At 44.5% G+C, this 20,181-nt stretch overlaps 1 protein-coding gene across 10 annotated transcripts in view; it reads left to right on the forward strand.

The window, feature by feature from the left end:
* The window catches only part of AGAP1 (ArfGAP with GTPase domain, ankyrin repeat and PH domain 1), a 308,457-nt gene that overhangs the window by 186,691 nt on the left and 101,585 nt on the right, over nucleotides 1-20,181 (forward strand). For all 10 annotated transcript variants that reach the window (XM_077785208.2, XM_021536092.4, XM_085585530.1 and 7 more), the window contains one exon: nucleotides 11,110-11,278. In XM_077785208.2, coding sequence (XP_077641334.2) covers nucleotides 11,110-11,278 — 169 coding nt within the window. The remainder of the gene's footprint in view (nucleotides 1-11,109; nucleotides 11,279-20,181) is intronic.

Below are 20,181 nucleotides of genomic sequence, written 5' to 3' on the forward strand. Positions count from 1 at the left end.
TTGTGGTTTATTCAGGAGTATTTCTGAGCAGCTTTTTGGAAATGGCATAGCCATTAAAATATGTCCCATATAACTTTTCCATGTTGAGGCATCTATCCTTGTCCCAAGGATGCTGTCTGTCCCTCAGACTGTGTGGCACAACTCCTGGTATGGATTTGGGAGTAGAAGGAGCACAGAGGTCCCACTCAGGACTAGTTCACCCTAAGAATCATGGTGTGACCCTCACCAAGGTAAAATATATATTATAGATATATATTAAAAGAGAGAGAGAGGATATGAAATATATAGACTTATAGAAATAGCTATCTACATATATAAATATATATATATATATATATATAAATATGTATGTATATATTTTATTTGTATATATGTAAAATATATGTCTATTTATATTATATATGTGTATATATATATATATATATATATATGTGTGTGTGTGTGCGTGTGTGTGGTTTTATATGATATCTGATCTTGTATTTTATCATCATCCCACATATCCAAGTCAGAGGGTTGCCACTTGCAATGTTTTTAGGGTCAGTTGTTTGACCAAACCTTTTGGTAACATCTTGAGCTCCCGGGCACTTTTACATTAAGGAGTGAATATCAAGGTTTTGATGCATTTTCTATAAATTCTGGCGTTTATAGACCTGCACCTGGAACTGGCAGGAAAGTTCTGCTTTAGATGGCTGATGTCTGAGGAGCATGGAACCCTAGAATCATTAAGGCTGGAAAGCACTCTAAGATCATCCAACCCAGCTATAGTCCAGCACTAAACTACGTCCCCAAGTGCCACATCCATGTCTGGCCACACTGATGCTGTGCTTGCCCCCACTTGCTGTTCCATGTCTGTGGAATATGAGCACTTTTTCCCTGCCTTGACACGAGATTTTATGGTCTCAGATCCTGCCATAATGATGCTTTGCTCTGGTTTCTGATGTGATGTCCATGTCTCTTAAAAATGATGTGGTAAATTAGATGACAAGTAGCTTCAAGGCATTGCTGCTTCCCATCAGAAACCTTGTCCCTCAGCCCTTGTGTTCTGGAGCAGGGTTTTCACTGCTCCTTTGTGTGATGTAGTTCACGTCTTTCTGCCCAATTTGGTCACTTTTAGTGCCTCTAAATGTGACTAATTCTGCTGTGAAGTAGCCCTGAAACACCCAAATGTGTGTGTTGGCACTGCTCCCAGAAGGGAAGCGTGGATTGTGCGTGCCCCGTGGAGCTGCCACCTGAGTGTGCTTTCGATTGTGCCAGTCATCAAGCGAGGAGGGGGCTGTTGTGTGTGCCCTGGCCCCTTCCTGGCTGCTGCAAAAACCTCCATTGTTCCTGGCAGGGCCGTGCATGTGTGAGTTTTTCATTGCTCTGGCAGACAATGGAGAAACTTCTCCTCTGCAGGCTCCCCCGGAGCTGCAGCATCTCCCCCAGAGTGAGAATCCACTGAGGTTATACGTAATTACTTTGAGATTAGAGGTAAATCCATTGGAGATTAGAGAGAATCCATTTAAAGAAGAAGTAATTACCCAGCCTGTAATTGTTTCCCTCTGTCCTCCACCATGCCTCCCCACCCCATGAAGCAGGTGCTGGGCTCGGTGTTGCTGTTTCCTCCCTGCATGGATCAGAGGGGTGTGTGAGGGAATTACAAATATTTTCAGTCACACTCCCAGTACATTTTGTACTAAACTTTGTTGTCAGGAGTGTCACAATTTCTTCTTGGGGATTGCCAGGTGAGAGGGTCTTCCCCCAAACAGAGCTCTGATACTGTGTTTCTGGTTTGGTTTTGATGGTTTTTGTCAGTTATACTTTGTTCCTTTTTTTCACAATGAAGCAATTAATTTTTAATGTTGTGCTTGCATTGCTGTCTGGGATAATTTCTTGCATTGTTTTGAAAAATCAGGGCCTTATTCCTATCAAGTTTCCCATTAAGCAGCAGTGAAGAAAAGAGCTTTTGTTAGCCATCTAAATTCAGTTTCCTAAACTTGTGCAAAGCCTAGCTTTAATCAGATTTGAGTAGTTTCAAATGTGCAGATCATTTTAATTAATCAAAATGTTGCCTTTTTAATTCTGGAGTGAATTTTTAATTGCAGTGAAAGATGGGCTGGCCTCTAGTGGTGGCAGAAAAAGGAAATTCAGGGGATCACTTTGTCTGTCCAGCCTGTGGTTTGAGTCAGAGCCTTGTGTTTGAAGGGCAAATTGCAATGTTTAGTGGCTGATAGTGTGATAGTGAGCACTGTGTTAAATATTGCTCCGGGTTTGGCCACGGGTGGATCAGTTGTCTCTGCCAGATGCATTCATTGGCAGCTCAGGCACGAAGCAGTGGTTTTAATGTAGAAAATAGGTACTGCAGGATCCAGCCCTGACATCCTCCTTGAAAGCATTGCCTGCAGAATGAAAGGTTTTGGGGTGGGGAGGGAAAATCAAATGAGGCCCTTTCTTGCAGAGGAGGTGTCCCTGGGAGGGTCAGGCCTGTTGGGCAGGGCGGCGTGCTGAAATGAGCACAGCATTGTGCCAGCTACATGAGTGGCTCCTGATGCCACCAGGCTGATGTTTGACACAATAGCGAAATCCCTCTCCTTTCTTTTCAAGAAAGTGGGGGGAGAGGAAAACGGGGGAAGAAAAATATGTGTACATAAGCACCCTACTGTGTCCTGACTTGGTCGTGTCAGGTTTTTTCAAGAGCCTCAAACCTTCCCGTCCCTTGGGACGCTGAGGAGCTCTGCCGATAGAAAATGGTTGGGGATAATGAGAGAGAACTTTGACCCGCAGGCTTCAAAGTTCACCAGAGCTCCCTATTCATCTTGGGCTTCTGGAGCAGAGCCGTGGAGTGGATCACTAAAATTCTGGCCAGCAAATTCTATGTCAGCCTCCCCAAAGGGCCCCAGGGGAATTTGCCAAGGCATCTCCTGGCTTTTTAATGGCGGGATGCTCCTGGAATGCATTCACCAGGATACCTGCTGGGCAGCACTGCTTTATCTGAGCCTTCTCCCGATGAATAGCTGATGATGTCTCACCACTGGCTGCCTGCCACAGGGCTGCCAGCGTGCCACAGGTCAGCACGTGACAAAGCTTTAGCTGTGGACATCCGTTCTCTGCTCCTGTATCTTCACCATCGCTGCGCCTCGTTTACAAAAATAAGGAAAAGGGGAAAAAAAGGCTGAAAACAGCTATTTTTTGGTAAGGCCAGTTTTCCCCTTTTATGTTTAGTTTGGTCTAGATTTGATTTCAAATAAAAGCACAGTGCTGGGGCACCTTATGGGGGAAGAAGAGCTTCTTAAATACGTGAGAAGGAAGGTGTGATGCCTATCTAGAACACACCTGGTACACAAACCCCATGTATCTACACAGCAAGGCTGGTGTTTGCTGGCTGCAACCTTTAACCTTCATCTCCACTGCTCTCGTGTGATAACCTGGGGATTGTAAACATGACTGGGGGTGGGGGGAAATCTGGCTTTATCTCCATGAGAGAGGTGTGGATTCACCTGTTTTGCTCAGTTCATCTGACAGTAGCCACAGTTCCAAATTCTCCCTTAAATGCAATGCTGGCTGACTGGGCAGCTCACATGAGCATTAGCAGTGTCATTCTATCCTCAAATATATTGGATGTTTTTAGTTTGTTTTTTTTTTAAAGGCAACATTTCAGCCTGATAAGGAGTCAGATCCAACACCAGGCTAAACTTGGCACAAGAGCTTCAGTAATACATTATATGGACACATTCTCTGGAGAGACCCTACAAACACTGTAAAATTCCTTAAGGCTTAAGGTGTTGTTTGAGCTTTCTCTGTTTGGCCATTTCCTCCAGGCAAAGCAGATGGTGAGAAGCACGAGGCTTTAGAGAATGTCCTCTGTGTTGGTATCTGGAAGTGTTGTAGCTCCATGCACTTTTCTCAGGTCCCAGCGTTTCTCTCAGAGCTGCAGCTGAAATTTTTGCTACCAGCTCTTGTGATTTTCCAGAACTATTTTGAAACAGAAAGCCTGCTTGCAAATGCAGAATCCCATCTCACCTCATCCTTGAGGGCAGTGTGGTGTCCTGTGTGGCCAGTCAGAGCCTGGTGCTGCTCCAGCCAAGGGAACCATGCTCCCCTTCCCGTTAGGAATATCCCCCACAGCCATCGCTGCAGCTCAGCCTTATTTCCAGGTTGTGTTACCTCGGGCAGTTCAATAGCTCGAGGTGTGTTGTTTGTGTTGCTTTAATAAAAATATTCATGCTCACATATTTCTAAAACACCATTTTGTATGTCAATTTTTCCCCCCCTATTTTTGCTTTGAAGGAATGTAAAGCTGGATATTGGCTGGCTCTGAAGGGCCTTCTAACTGGCATTTCCTACCAAAGCTAATCCTCATATAGCCTTTGGTAAAGAGAGACTTGGAGTGACAGAAGGACCCTGGAAGTGCTCAAGGCCAGGCTGGAGAGGGTTTGGAGCAACCTGGGATAGTGGAAGGTCTCCTTGTCCATGGCAGGGGGTGGAACAGGCTGGGCTTTAAGGTCTGTTCCAACCCAAACCATTCTGGGATTCTGTGTTACTTTTCACATGTGATGTAGCTCTCCCTTCTGGGAAAGCAGTGTTCAAAGCAAATCCTGCAGCTTGAGTATTGATGAAGATAAATCTGAAGCTTTATTGTAGTTACCATTGCATCCGCTAGTATGCCTAAAACATTGGTTAGGGTAGAAGAAAAAGAATTATAGGAACAGTTAAATATGAGTATAGTAATTTCTGATTTTTATAAAGTGCTGCAGCTGTACAGATCACTCAGTTACTTTTGAGCTTCTTGGAAAACTTCTTTATTGTCTTAATCTGAAAGATGTAAGGGAGTGAAGATAAATTTGGGAGAAAGATATAAACTGAAGATCATAGAAGCACAGAATATCCTCAGTAGGAAGTGACCCACAAGAATCTGTCCAGGCCTCTGTGCCCTCAAGGGAGTCGACACTCAGTAGTGTGGCAAACACAGTTGTGCTTTGGCAGAGTGCACAGGCTGGAGCAAACACACATTTCAGTGTCGTATCTGCCTGCTCCTTCTTCAGAAAGTAAAGGGAAATTCTGAGGATCAGAATGAGTTGCAATTTAAAAGGCAAAAGCTAAGCTAATAATTAATCAGGGAGGGTTTATAAAATTAGAGCTTCCTGTCCAGGTGAGCTAACTGCTGTGGGTATAAATGCTTCATAAATTACTCAGGATGGTAAAACTCTGGTTTGTCTTTTACAGCAGCTCTCATTACAAAGGCTGAATGAGAAGTGAAGTGCAAGGGGAAGAGTTTTCTTAAAATTTTATGCAAATAAGTGATCCATTTACAGAAGGACCAACATCCTGTTGCTGTTGTGCTCCAAGTCTTGCCCTGACTTCCTCCCTTGCTCCTGCATCACTGGTGGAGCTGATGAACACCATGCTATAGATAGAACCAGTGGTTTTTACTACTGAAATTTAATGTTCCTGATTCCCAACATGAAGCAAACAGATTCATGATGACCTTCCTTTTTTCAGGACAGAGCACTTTAGGGTGATCAGTGTTTTCCAGAATGCATTCCCATTCCTCTGTTTGTTCTCCTCAGAAAATAACATTTCATGGCTTTCCTTAAGATTAACTGTGTATTATGAAGCTGAATGATATTATGGCCGTGTTTATATGCGAGAGGGGGGACAGCTAATTCCCCAGGACCATTTGATGAATCTATTCCATTGTGGCTCATATCCTGACGCTCCACCCATGGCTCAGGCCCTTCTTGGGAAAAGCGACGAGGACGAGGAGTTGGGGAGACTTGCGGGGTTTTTTTGTTGTTGTTGTTTCTTCTTAGGTGTGCCTGTGGCCCCACACGGAAACCAATCAAGGAGCGATTTATGTTCATTAAGGGCTTGTCAAAACTGAAAAATTTTCTAATCAACAGCGATGTGGCGGCGGCCCCTCCATGGCTGGGAGTGTCGCCTCGGCAGCAGCGGCTCCGTGCCTGTTACAACTCTAGGCTAGGAATCTGCTGATGATTACATTAGGCTAAGCTGCGAAGTAAATGAACCATGGCTTATTTAGGTGCAACTAGCTCCAGTGTAGTCCTGCCCCGCAGGGCACTTTATAGCGTTTTATGGCTTTAAAATTAGTGTAGCTTCCCATTTGCTGCAGGGTGCTGCATGTTATGCCTTTGAACTCAATAAGCAAAGGGAAGGGGGCCTTTTGTTTTTTTCTTCTTCTCCCCCCTCCCTCCTTTTCTTCTTTTTGCAGTTTAGCAATTTTGTTTTGCATCTTTTCCAGACGGCGTTTTGCAATAAAAATGTCTGACTGCCAGAGAGGCACAAAAGTCAGGGCTCCATCCAATTTCCCAGGCTGCTCTTGGTTTGGGGGGAAGAGGATTTGGTTGTTGCTGAGGGTGAACAATAGGTTTTGTGCATCCAGTAGGTCAGCTCACAAAATTGGAATTGTCTTTCAAAAAATACGCAGCACACAGTCTTTAAAATGTCATCCAGAGGTACAACCATAAACTTCCTTTTCCATAATAATTTTTTTATGCCTCAGATCAGGAAACACTATTCGAACCTCAGTAAGTGGAGCCTTAGGAGTATGTCCAATTGAACAGAGGGGGGAAACTGCCACAAAATGAAGGTGTTTTTACAGAATCACAGAGTGGTTTGGGTTGGAAGGGACCTTGAAGCTCATCTCATTCCATCTTCCTGCCATGGGCAGGGATGTCTTCCACTATCCCAGGTTGTTCACAGCCCCATCCAGCCTGGCCCTTGGACACTACCAGGGATAGATTAGAAGCTCATCATCTCTCAGTGGAAACCAGGCAGAGATCTGGGGAGGATTTTTAGCCTGGACCTGCCCTAGTGATGGAAAAACAAGCTTTTGAGAGATTGGAATAGCTGAAAAGGACAAAAAAGTGTGATATTCATACCTGTGTACCATTATAGCCTTGGAAAATCACTGCTCTCAGAGAGCCTCTCATTTCATATGTGGTGCATTGGAAACAGGTGGCAGTGGGACACATGGAAGAAACACAGGGAGGCCTCTAGGAAGGGGCAGATATTATTTTACATTTTAGTGTTGTGACACATGGCTTATCCTGGGGTGAGTGGTTTCAATGTGAGCTTGGAACCCCCTTTGCCCAATGTAAAACTACAACCCAGTGAAGGGCTTTCTCCCTATCCACCACTCTTGTATTATCTGAAAACCCTCAAACTCCATAACATTTTTTATATCCTTGTTTTTGATAATCTGAGCCATGTCTTTAACTTAAGGATGGCTCTAGAGCTCAAGGACGAAGGGAAATGGCTTTAATCTGAAGGAGAGTGGATTCAGATTGGATATTGGGAAGGAATTGCTCCCTGTGAGGGTGGGGAGGCCCTTGTCCAGAGAAGCTTTGGCTGCCCCATACCTGGAAGTGCTCAAGGCCAGCCTGGACATAGGCATCAAGCTAGAGCCACACATAGCCTGGGTTCAGCTTGTGGCCCTTGGTGGAGTGTCTTTGAAATCATTGTGGTGCACAGATGTAAATTCAACAACTGCTGACATTCAAAATCCAAAGAGGCCTCCCAAAACGGCGGTGTCACTTTTTGGTAGGCCTGTTTAGAAAACATGATCATACCCATTTGCTCAATTTGCATGTCTGAAAGGCTCTGGCTCAGTTAATTGGTTAAATTAATTTCTGCTGTTGTAAACAGAGAGCTGCTGTATTAAGAGCAAAACTAAATAATTTTACTTTACATTATTCTGTGTCATGGTGCATCATTCCTTTCTTACTCAAGGCAATTCATTTTGTGGGGCTGTCAAGCAATATTTGGTGTCATCTTCAGTCAATGCAGCTTTTTTGATTTTCCCCTGATATTTTAACAGTTTATTTAGTCCTGTAGATAATGGTCAATGGCCTTGAGTAGTCAAATTAACACCTTGGTGGCACCGTAGCGGAGCAGTAACCCGGGGAGGAAAAGGGATGAGAATCGAGGCGGGGTTTTGGGGGATTATGGATTGATGGATGCGGCGCCCCGCTCTGACTAAGATGGAGCTGCCAGTTAGTGCTGACCGCAGGCCATGGCCTGCCTGGTGCCCCAGCAGCTCGGGATGGAGACCTTGGCGTGCCCCTCGCATCCCGGGATCAGCGGATGGCGCCGACTGGATCCAATCCCGCGATTCCTGCATTCAGTCCTGTAGTCACACAGTCCATTGTCACAGTCGTGGTGGGACAGTGAACAAAATGGAAGCAGGATCTCTTTGGGACGTGCCCCGGGAGGAGGGGGAGCCGTGTTAAGCCGTGCTGCTGGCAGCGAGCTGCGAGCCCCGGTCCCCCGCCACAACTCTCAATTGCTAGCAGGTTTCTCTCACTGCACCTCATTTGCATCTGGGACATCAATTAGCATGTTTGTTGAGGCTAATTGAATGAAACTCAATCATAGCTCTTAATTGCTTGACTATGTGAAAAGAAATCACATTAATGCAGCTAATTAAGTGTATGGCAATAGATGCAACATAATTAGGAGCGAAATGTAAAAAACAAGTGACGGCGAGGTGCGAGCGCAGGGTGTGGGGGATCGGGGCGCCTGCGTCTCCTCTGTGCCACGTGTTTGGGGAGGGGTCCCTCTGCTTTGCTGCTGGCTTTAATTTTTATTTTTTTCTTATTTTTGAATGATGAACGCAGACAAGTTGAGAAGAAAAATGCAAATGGATTCGCAATTACTACTTTTTCAAGCTGTTGAGGGGCAGAAGATGGCACGTCTGGGGTGGCCCACTGTTGAGTGGGCTCTAGGGACTTGTTAAGTGCTGTTTAAAAGTACTTGGCTTTGAATTACCCTCATGCCTTGTTAAAGGTTTTTTTTCCCCTTTTTTCTCGGATCAGCATTTTCTACAACTAACATCTTGGGGAGTTATCCCTGTACCATTTGCATATCAAAATCCAGCTTGCTGTCTTCTCTTTAACACAGCATATTCCAGATGACAGCAAGACCCTCATCTGTTCTAATCTGATCAAACCCTCCATTGCGCTTCTGAAGCCTCGGCGTCATTTTGTAGTTTGAACTTTCATTCCCCGAGCGGGGATCTGACGGGGCTGGGAGCGCTGTCCTTGCCCTCCCCTCCTCGGGGAGACCCGCAGATTATCACCGTGCACCCTGCACACGATGAAAGGGCCTTTATTATTTACATTTGATATATCCCCATAAATATTTAAGCTGACATTAATACCTACCCAGCATCTGTTGTTGTTCGGGCGCTTCGCTCTGACGGCGGCTGCAACACGTTGCGGTTGTGTTTGCCAACACTCCCTGGCTTCCTCAAGTGGTTTTGTGGCTCACCTCAGCCTGGTTTGTGCCCAGCTAAAAGGCCTTTAATGACACCCTGCCACATCTCAAGTTGTGAAATCACACCCACCCTTCATGTGAATTGGAACCAAAACCCCCTTGTCCAGTTTAAGATGGTTGTACGTTAAATAAACCTACAAGAAAAGAGCATGTGTCGAGGTTTAGTCACTCTCTGATTAAGCCTCATTTTACAGCCCACAAGCAATAAATGCTCAATTATCTTCTGCTTATTGTATTTTAATTTGTGAAGAACTGACACCCAAACAAAAAAGTTCCACCAAGTTCATAATTTATGGATGAAAGATGTTTGTTCTCCAACACATAGTACAGGAATTTTCCTGAGTGGATTGCCTTTGTTTTTCTCTTAGCAGCAGAGTTCTGTGTCCTCTCCCCACAAATTGTTCAGACCCCACCTTTTCCGATTAATAATTCTCAGCTTGGGAAAAATAAGCTGCTGCGATGGCTTAGTTTGAGGGTTTATCGCTGATTTCTGTTAACTATGAAGAAATTATTGCTGGTCCAGATTTTTGATGGGTTTTGAGCAGAATAAATAATTTGTGTTGTAAAAACTGCCGAAGGTGAAAGAATCTTGATGAGGGACCAATCAGCTCCCTGGATTGTGGCAGCAGTGATACAGATTTTGGATAAATTCAGGAAATTTCTTGTGAAGTGGGAGCCCAGATCTTCTCCTGGCCCACCTCAAATAGCTGTTTTTCTCTTGGGGTCATGAGTCCTGGAGTGGTTTGGGTTGGAAGGGACCTCAAAGCTCATCTCATTCTATCCCCTGCCATGGGCAGGGACACCTTACACTGTCTCAGGTTACTCTAAGCCCCAGTGTCCAACCTGGCCTTGGATACTTCCAGAGATCCAGGGGCAGCCACAGCTGCTCTGGGCAGCCCAGAGATCTTTTTGGACATTGCTTTTTGGACAATGCTCTTGTTGCCGCTTTTTATCCCTGATTTTACTGTCCTGTGCTGCCCCTCTTGCATGTCCTCTTTAAGAGATGTGTCTCTCTTGTTTGCTTTTCAAATCTTCATAGTTGTTCCAGTTTCAATTATTTTTTTTCTGGAATGTGACCAGAGCCCTGTGTACCAGGAGATGAGAACTCTGATGTCTTGTGTTCTGGCTTCAACATTCACCATCTCTCCTGGAAATAGCTGTGCTGATGTATCCCAGGATCAATTTGCCCTCTGATAAAAACACCCATGTCCATTTGCTTTTCTGTTTATTTCCCCTTTGTGGGCTTTCCAGGCAATAATTAGCAAAATCCTTTTCCACTTCTGGCTCCCAGTGTTTGCTCTAATCAGATGTAATTTGCAATATTCTTATTTCCCCTTTGATGATGCTTTGTGTTGGTGCAGGAAGGGTCATATTCTAAGGGATCAGTGTTGGAATTGCTGAAATCTTCCCTGCTGGTGCCCTTTTGTAACTTTGGTGCTTGCTGACCCATTCCAGCCAAATTTGAGGAAGAAAAAGATGAGGGCATAAAACACTGGCAGAGAGGAGACACAAGTAAATGTGCTCAGGAGGGGCACTCAGCCTGGTCTTCTCCTTCTGTTTGGGACCTTTAGCTGGTGAATTCCCACATGTGGCCGTGTTGTGAATCACCTCTTATCCAGCTGGTAGTTGGAGGATCTGTGAGAAAGCTCCAGACTTTTGGGGTTAATATGAGAAGTGTGGAAGCGATTATAAGGAGCATAGAAGGAAGGGGAATACCATATGGTGGGTGCAGGCAGAGGATGTAGGACTAAAGCCTCGTGAAACCAGATTTATTAATGTTGCTTACAGGACTCCCTGTCTGATGTTGTGTTTTGGGGCTTTTTCCTCTCTTCGCAGGATTACATGCAGAACGTTCACGGGAAAGAGATCGATTTGCTGAGAACCACTGTGAAGGTCCCTGGGAAGAGGCCACCCCGAGCCACATCAGCCTGTGCCCCCATCTCCAGCCCCAAAACCAACGGCCTCTCCAAAGACATGAGCAGTTTACACATCTCGCCAAATTCAGGTAAGGGAAGCCCTTGCTAGGGGGAAAATAAATGGGAGAAAATCTGCATTTCCAGTGTCTGTAGGGAATTATCATGAACAGCTGGTCTAGGGATGGATATCTCTCCCTAACTGGAGGTGTTCCAGGCCAGGCTGGTGGTGCTCAGAGCAACCTGGTATTGTGGAAGGTCTCCCTGCCCATGGTAGGGGGTGAAATTGGTTGAACTTTAGGATATTTTCCAACCCAAAGCATTCTGGGATTTACAAACCCACTGATGTGGAAGTTTTTAAGCCCTGACTGCTGATCTGTCCCCCATGAGGGATTCTGAGTTTCTGAGTAGCTTTCAAGTGTCTGTCTTTGTGTATTTGTTACCCTGTACTTGCCAAAGCCCTACATAATTTCACAGTTATGAACAAATGGGAGGAATCTACGATCTCTTATCTAATACTTAGGAAAAATAAATGTTGTATGATCTGAAAGGGCTTTTTATGGCTTCCTGGTGAGATCCACAGCCCTTCTTTCCACTTTTGGAAAGTTTAGTATTATGCATTCTTTTAACAGCAAGATTCTTCTGTGGAAAGCTTTTTAATTTATTGGTGGAAGTGGTTTATAGCTCCTTCTGAGCTCTAAACAAAGACGTTTATTGTTTGCTGAAGTACTTGTCCATACAGCTAAGTGGATTTAAAAAATTGCATTAAGGGAAAACATTTGAGACAATTTATCTTGTAAAATGCACAGCTTGTACAAAACTCATAATGGTCTAGTGGAAGTCCTGTCAGCATGTTTAGGATGACATCCATAAAGTGCCAAGTGCCTTTTGCATTTATGGGTAACATAGACACCTCCTGCATATCCCTCTGCAAAACCCACTGGGATGGGTAACCCTGGGATTCCTGGATATTCAAATGTCTTCTCTTGGATAGTAATAATTATCTGTCTCATGCTTCATAGAATCAGGCTTGTTTGGGTTGGAAGGGGCCTTAAATAGCATCTAATTCCAACCCCCAGTCCTTCATGCCAAGGTGTAATTCCCTGCTTTTTTGAGACATTCCCTTTATTAGGAGAAAACAGAGAAGTTTTATTCCCTTCCAACTCTTGACTGGTACTGTTTGAGGTGGGTTTGTAAAGTGGTGCCACTGAGCAGACACTCCTGGAGGTCTCAGGCTGGGACCTGAGGTGTCTGAAGTTGTGATGTCATCAAACCCTTTTCCAAGTTTTGACCTGGCACTGGCAGAGTTTATAGGAGAAAATTCTTCATGGTTGGGTTGTTTTTTTCCAGTTTACTATATAATTTAGATGACTAGGTATGGGGAGTGCTTTGGTCCTCAGTATACTTCCCAAATTTTAATTAAGGGAAGAAAAGTGCTGGAGTGAGTCAACAAACTGCAGGAGAGATGTTTAAATAAAGGGATTTCAGCTTTTAACACATTTGAACACAGTCAAAAATTACTTGATAGCTTCAGAGAAGCAAGTTTCTGGAAACATATTTAGAGATATGTAAGAATTTAAGGTTTATAGTGTTGAATTTACCTGTTTTGGCATCTACTTGGTTTGCCAGGTCAGAGGGAAACTTTTCCTGACAGTTTGCAGCAGGCAGCTCTCACTGTGTGTGTGTGTCCTGGCCAGCCTGAGGTTTGATCACACAAGTCAATTATGCCAGAAATTCCAAATGCTGGGAAATCCAGATAATGAATTTCAAATAACACTGTAGGAATAGTTGGAGCTTCTCTCTTGGAGCTTCTCTCCTCCCTCTTGGCTTCTTCATCCTCAGTTCCTTAGTAACACTGAAAGACTTTGCTGTTGTTGATTTGTGGTCCGCATTTGCTGCTTGTTATTGGCTTAAAAGCAAACATAAAAAGGAGCTGCTAATCAGCTAAGAATTACTAAATAGAAAGAAAATAAAAAAAAATGGAAGGGCACTGTCCCAAGCTGTGTCTGACTTCATCTGAGCTCTGATGTGGTCAGAGACAGTGGTCACAGCTCCTGATGGGCGGGAGACCTGTATGTACTTGGGGCTGAGTCCTGGAGTGCCAGGAGGACCCCTGGAATATCTGCAGTTATCTGCCACAGAGCTCAAAACACCTGCAAATTATCCCTTGCAGGCTGTGCTGCTGCCTCAGAGCTTCCCCTCTTTTGTTCGTGCTGGGAAAAGTCGTGTCCTGAGCCTGTGTGGTGCTTTCAGATGGATCACAGGGCTGAACTTGTCACTTACTGGTTGTCACTGGGAGACTTTTGTACACAGCTCTGCCACATGGAGGAGGTTTGGACCAAACAGGAAGAATCAGCGCTTCCTATTTTGATTTTTAGGCCTGTAAATTCACTCTATTTTCTCTGTTTCATGTTACCTCATCCCCAAAAGTTAAATGCTGCTTAGCTTGGTTGATGACTTCATTTGACACTTAAACACTGCTTCCAAGATGCCCCTTAAGGATGGATTTCTATGCCAACTTTGCTAAGAAATCTATGGATTAAATACCCATTTCATTGCCTGTAATTGATAATTTTGAGTTCATATTTCAGCAAATAGTTTTCTCTGAGTGTAATTTCTTGTGATTCAACCACTCTTCTGATCCCACCACGGTCTGTGAGGCAGCAGAGCAGCTCCAGCTCCTCCTTCTTCTCATCCCCTTCTCTCTCTGAAGCCTTTTTGAACCTCAGTGATGGATCAGACACCTTAAATTTCCTCCCACATGGGGACGATCTTTCCCAAGGTGCTTCCCATAAAGGTGCTGTGACCAGAATAGAGGGAAAGAGGCTGATCAGGGCAATATTGGGAATTTGGGAAGGACAAACTCAGTTCTTTGGCACAAACCAAAAGAACCGGTCCTTGAGAGTTTCCATTTCAGAGGTATTAAAAAAAACCAAAAAAACCAAAACAAAAACACCTTTATGAGAATATCTGAATTTTAAAAACTCTGGATTACTCTTCCCTGCTGGGTTCCCCCTGGCACAAGGGCTGGGAAAAACACTTTTCCCTTAACTTCAAGTCACACAGTCCATTGTCACAGTCATGGTGGGACAGTGAACAAAATGGAAGTGAAACAGCAGCAGGAAAATGCAATATTTTCTGTGCTTTGTCAGAAAGCAGGGAAAGGAGTAGAGGGTTGGGCTGCTCCTGCTGTTACAAAGCCAAGCACTTTACCTGAAAAAAGGTTGATTTGGTTTGAAAACTGGTCTCTTCTTGGATTCTTGGAGGTGCAGTTTGGGGTTTATTGTGTAGGAACTGGGATTCTGTGTGGCAGCTTCTCCCAGAAAATACTGACAGATGCAGGGTCATGTTAGTTGGGTTATTTATGTTGTGTTGACTTCAAATAACAGGTTGTTAACTGTGGCTTCAGGGAAGGTGCTCACATTTGTAGGCTAACTTGGTGGGAAACTGTGAGTTGGGGGAAATGGATGTTTACTCCCTTCAATCTAAAATTACGTCACTTCTGTGGTATTTTCAATCCAAGCTGTCAAACAATGCTGAAGTAACTGAAATTTAAATTAAATTTACATGGCACTAAGCATCATTCTGTTGATGCAGCTCAGTTGGAAGTCCTTCAGGAAAGGGTAATTCTTGGACTTGCTCAGTTCCAGCTTTCTCTAAGAGCTGGGAGCAGGGCCAGAGTCCTGTCCATGCCACAGTCCTGTCCATCCCACTGGCCAGTCTCTCTGCCCTTTAGGAGCTGGCTCAGCTTGGCTTTGGAGCCAGGAGTGGGTCCAGGTTTCATTCACTCCTGAATTGGGTTGGATTTGAGCTGCTTGACCTGAAGGTGAACTTATTCCTGAAATCTCTCCCAGGAGTCATTTCTTTCTTCTCCTCTCCAAACAACCCAAAGCCTGAGCTGTAGCAAGAGTCACTGATGTAGAAAGTTCACGACTAAAAATAGCTTATGGTGTAGAGATAAATTGTTTCCTGATTAACACTTCATTTAAATAATTTGGTGCTATTAAATTTCCTTAAAATGGTGACTGTACAGTATGTGAAGTATCCCAAATGTGTTAGTTCCAGAGCCATCGTTAAGTGTGCTGAGGGTTGTTATCTGCTAACTGCTTGTGACATTTCAGATGCTGCAGGAATGGCAGCTCCACGTTCTTATCACTGTGAGGCTCATGTCCATTATTAATTGTGATCATCTATCAGATCCTTGGTGTTTTTTGTAGATCGTGTGATAATCCTTTTTAACTGGGGGGTCACTGTGAGGATTCAGATGTTACGATCAGGTCGGTCATGAGTAAAAACGTTTATCTAGCCAAGAACTCAGAAGCATGGGCAGTTTTTCCAAAGCCTGTGGATCTTGGGTGCCTTTGAAAATAAATGCTGAACTGAGCCCTAAATTCTGGAATCTGCTCTGAATTCCCTGCTTGGAGGTGACTGAGGGTGACCTGGTGTGGTTGCTGGGAGTTATCTGTCACTAACGTGAGGAGACTCTGTGCGAAACGCTTCCCGCACGTCAACTCCAGCACGCGTTTTACGCCTTTGCCACAGGTCACAAATGCAAGTTTGGGACTTACTTTTGTTATTCATCACCCCAGTCAATTTTCCATCTGGGTGGCTTTGCTGTTGGTTCAGTGATATACAGCTGCGGTGACGGGAAGGAGAAGTTGGCAGTTTGCTTGTTTCAAAGGAAAAAAACCCAATTTCAAGTGCATCTGAGATTTCTCTTTCATCCCACTAGAGGGATGACTCAAGGTCATTTTCTCCAGTTCCTTTGGACTAGGATTTGCCCTTTCCAGAGCTAGAGAAACCCAAAGTTCCGCTGTTAGTACCCTAAATCCCTTAATAATAGGAGAAAAGGAGCAGGGCACATATTAGCAAATTAGCAATAATGAAATAAATATTTGATAAAATAACTGTGTTAGTTAAATATTGAGAAAAATGAGTTTGCTGAGATTTTTCTCTTCAGGGGGGAAAAAAAAAGATAAAATGAGCTGTCTGAGGATCCTTTCTCAAGGTGGGCAAACCCCTAATGCTGATGAGGTGGGTAAAGGGTAGGAATGTGTCGTGGAGCTTCAGGCAGGTGACTGGAGCCTGCAGTCAGTGCCTGTTTCCCTCTGGATGATTTTCATGCCTCCGTGGCGCCATGTCCTGGATAAAATCCCAGATCTGCCTTGTCCACCCGATGAAATCCCAGTGTCTTGACGGTCACACGGTGCAGCACGAACTTGGATGTTCAGACCTTTGCAGGGTTGTCTGTGCTTTTCCCCCCAGTGATTTTAAGATATTAAAGCCATCGGGAGGGTTGAAGCTGATTGACCAAACCGGGGAGAGGAAAAAAAAAAAATTCACAAATGTGTTTGGAGTATTGAACTGCCGTTGACATCTAAAGTCCCAACCATGCTGTTTTCCTCCACACTCCAGCAATCAGGACATCCAGCAAACCCATAAAAAACCAAACTAATAGCATGAATATTCAGTGACCTAGAATACTAATTATTGTCATGAATATTAATGTGATCGGACTTGCTTTTTCCTCTTCTCTTTCTCTCTGGCTCAGGTTTGGTTTTTTTTTCCCCCTCTATTTTTTTTTTAATTTTTTTTTTTTTTTCCACTCAGCCGGCTCTAAAGATGGACCATAATGAGAGCATTTAAGAGAGAGAGCGCTCTCCGCCGTGACAGGGACCGGGGTAATAAGGAGAGCTTGATTAACGTGGTGCACTTGGGGGAGAGATGAGAAGATTCACGTGGGCCTGTTGTGGGGGAGGCAATGAGGCACCGGCGGCTGTGTTGCTGCTCCCTCAGATTAATGAGGCCTAAGAGTGCATTAGGAACGGTGACAAAGGTTTGATCTAATGGGCTCAGTCATTTTTCCTTTGAGTGACAGACGCACAGAAGTAATTGGCTGTGCAGAATGGCAGCTCATTGGCAGTACTTAAGGATACATTATCCCCGTTGTGTGGCCCGCAGAGGCTGTTTATCAAAACTGCTCACACTGCAGACATGCATTCACTTAGCTGCTGTTACAGTGGCAATAGCTATTAAAAAGAGGGGGGGAAAAAAAAAAAAGGAAAAAAGTCATCTCGCATTCATATCTATTGTCTCTTTTGCAAAAATAAAGTTTCTTTGTTCTGTTTCCTGAAGAGGCGGTGAATGCCAGCAGTGGTCCCTCCCCACCCCAGGAGGCTCTGGCAGGGTCTGGGGAGGGCTGGAGCTCGTGGGAAGCTCCCAAAGTTAGCCCAGTGCATCTCAGCAGTCGGCATCCAGCGCGCAGGTAGGACCTGCCACCCCGTCTCCAATTCCATTATTAATAATTTCCACAGACAGCTGAAGGGATTAGGCAGCATTTTACATCCTTTGCCTCAGGGGCCTGCACATGCTCTGCTGTACCTACCTCGGAATGATTTGGAGCTCTGCTGTTATTTTTCACAAAGTTAAATCCATGTCTCCTGTCGGGATTCACAGCCAAATAAGAGCAACACAAAGCAGAGTTTTTGGCAGCAAAATACTCACCTCTGGGTCTTAAAGCTGCAGTCCCTGAACAAGCAGGTAGCCTCAACTAGGACTTGCCCAGAAAGCCAAGCATGTCTTATTTATTACTGTTACTTGTTAAAACTACGGAAAAATAATAATAATCTGCCTCCCAGGAAAGGAAAGCAGGCTTTGATCCCAGCAGAATAAATAAATAGTCGGGGATCTCGAGCAGAAGCCCGTGGTGAAGATCTTGGGTTTAACTTTCTTTTAGAAGAGATGTCTCCTCTGATGACTTAATTTTCCTCCACACTTGCTGTGTTGCTTTGGCATGCTCTGAAAATAATAGCTTCCCTCGTTATACTCCCAGCACCACGTCCTTCACTGCCAGGATATTTCTTGGCACTGCCTTGTTTGTTCATTAGTATTGACCCCGCTCAGTCTGTGCGCTGCTGATCGAGCCCAGTTCAGCGGGGATGGAGATGGAAGGGCTTCCTCTAGGAATAGCTGCTTGTCCTTAGGAATTTTGTTCAGTAAGCAAATGCTTCTGGAAGAAAGAAGTCTTAAAACAAAGTTAAACTCACAAGCAAGTTTACTGCTGCAATGTTGAAAGTGATGCTCAGCATGCTGTGGGAGAGTTGCAGCACTGGAACCAGTGGAAAGATTTTTGTCACAGAGCCACAATGGTTTGGGTTGGAAGGGACCTGAAGGTTCATCAGTTTCCAGCCCTGCCCCTCCCTCATTCCTGTTTTATGTGTGAGGAACCTTAGGTAATTTCAGGTGCCTGATAAAGCTGGGGCGAGGACCTTGTGCTCCTTGCACATTGCCATTGGGGTGGAACAGAATCCATGGCAATACTTGAGGGAATTTTACCCCCCTGAATTACCCAGCTGTGAAATTTAGAGCTCTTCAGGTCCCACAGAACGTGGCCAGACAGCTGGGCAATGCCTCCCTTCCCAGCTTGGAACACTCCTCAGTGGGAGAGGCAAGGAGCTGTAAGTAGCTGTTTCTCCATATTTCAGTGCAGCACACGATCTCCAGAGTGGGCACAGGATGCACCTGGAAAAAATGGATGCTGAGGCAGCAAACTAATGGAAGCCAGGAGAGCCATCCCCAAATGTTCCTGGTCCCAAGGTTCATATCTGTAGGTGAAGGAGAGGCAGGAAGCACAGCTGGGATGGTCAGACACTTCCAGGAAAGGTTTGACCACTGGATAGGTTTCTGCACAACTCTGGGAATTCATTCTGAGCATGATGCAGAGCTGAGGGTGGGAAGGGAATGCTTCCCATCTTTTTGCAGCTTCTCCCTTTCCACCCTGAAGACCCTTGAGGGAGCAGTTCTGTGGGTGTGGGTTTAGAAGGGGCATCCACAGCCAGTCTACTTGACAGTGCCTGGTGCTGAATTAGAGGGCATTTCAAGAATAGGCAGAATTCCTGCAACACAAATTGACCCAACATGATTTGAAACAATTAACCCTCTGATATCAAGAGTCAGGATTTCCTGACCCACAAGTCTAATGTATTTTTCATTAGTTCTAACAGCTGGTGAGCGCAGCCCTCTGGCCTTAAGAGGTTTATTTCCTTCTTTTTTTCTTTTTTTTTTGGAAGAGAAATTCGTCATGAGCATGAGGAGCTTGGCACAAATGAAACATGGTGAAAGCAGAGCAGTAGGGCTGCAGTTTATCTGATTCAGTCTTTCTGTGCAGCCCCCTGTGAGTCTCATACACTGCTGCTTCATGGAAAAATACAGTTCTGCTTCACAACTCCTGCTCTGACTGCTCTTCTCATAAATCCAGGAGTGTATTAGTTACACTTGTGAATGTAACTTCTGCTGGCTGACTTGTTTGGAGGAAATCACAGATGTGTCTGCAGCAGAGAATGGAAATCATTTGTGCCTAGTATTGTTTGTGTCACTTGTATCTCACTTCTCAGGGTCTGCTTGTGAATTGTATTTGTTCTGCATTTGTAATTAGTGGTTGGTGTAGTTGGTAAAGCCTTGAACTGATGTGTCTGTTCCACTAACCTGTGATGATTCACAGGATTATTAAGTTAAAAACCAGCAAAAGAGGGATTGCAGACATGATGCTCTCATACTGTTCCATTACAGGAGCAAACACGACCAAAACCGTGAATGGTTTATTTTTTATTGGACAAGTCACTGCATATATGTAAGCCAGCATTTATATTAACCTTAATTGGATATTTTAATACCATTTTACAATAGACCCTTTACCTTTTGGCTTTTACCTACTAGATACACACTGTTCACATCTTGTCCAGTCCTGTGTTTGTATGAATCCTGGTTATTTTAATTTCATTTCTAAGGCTTGCATCTCTGCTCCGTTGTTTTGGAAATCTGAAGGGCTGTGTGTGAGGAGCCAGAGTGACTCCCTTGTTCTCCTTCTGCCCCCGTGTGTGTTTCCCTCAGCTTCTCCACACTCCTTGGCTTAATTCCTCATGCTCTTTGCAGCGTTTTACACTGAATAGATGGGTATTTAAATGGGATTTAATGTGAGCACGCTTACTTTTCTTAG

This window comes from Lonchura striata, chromosome 7 (assembly GCF_050655825.1).
Source record: "Lonchura striata isolate lonStrDom1 chromosome 7, ASM5065582v1, whole genome shotgun sequence".
NCBI classification, from domain to species: Eukaryota; Metazoa; Chordata; class Aves; order Passeriformes; family Estrildidae; genus Lonchura; species Lonchura striata.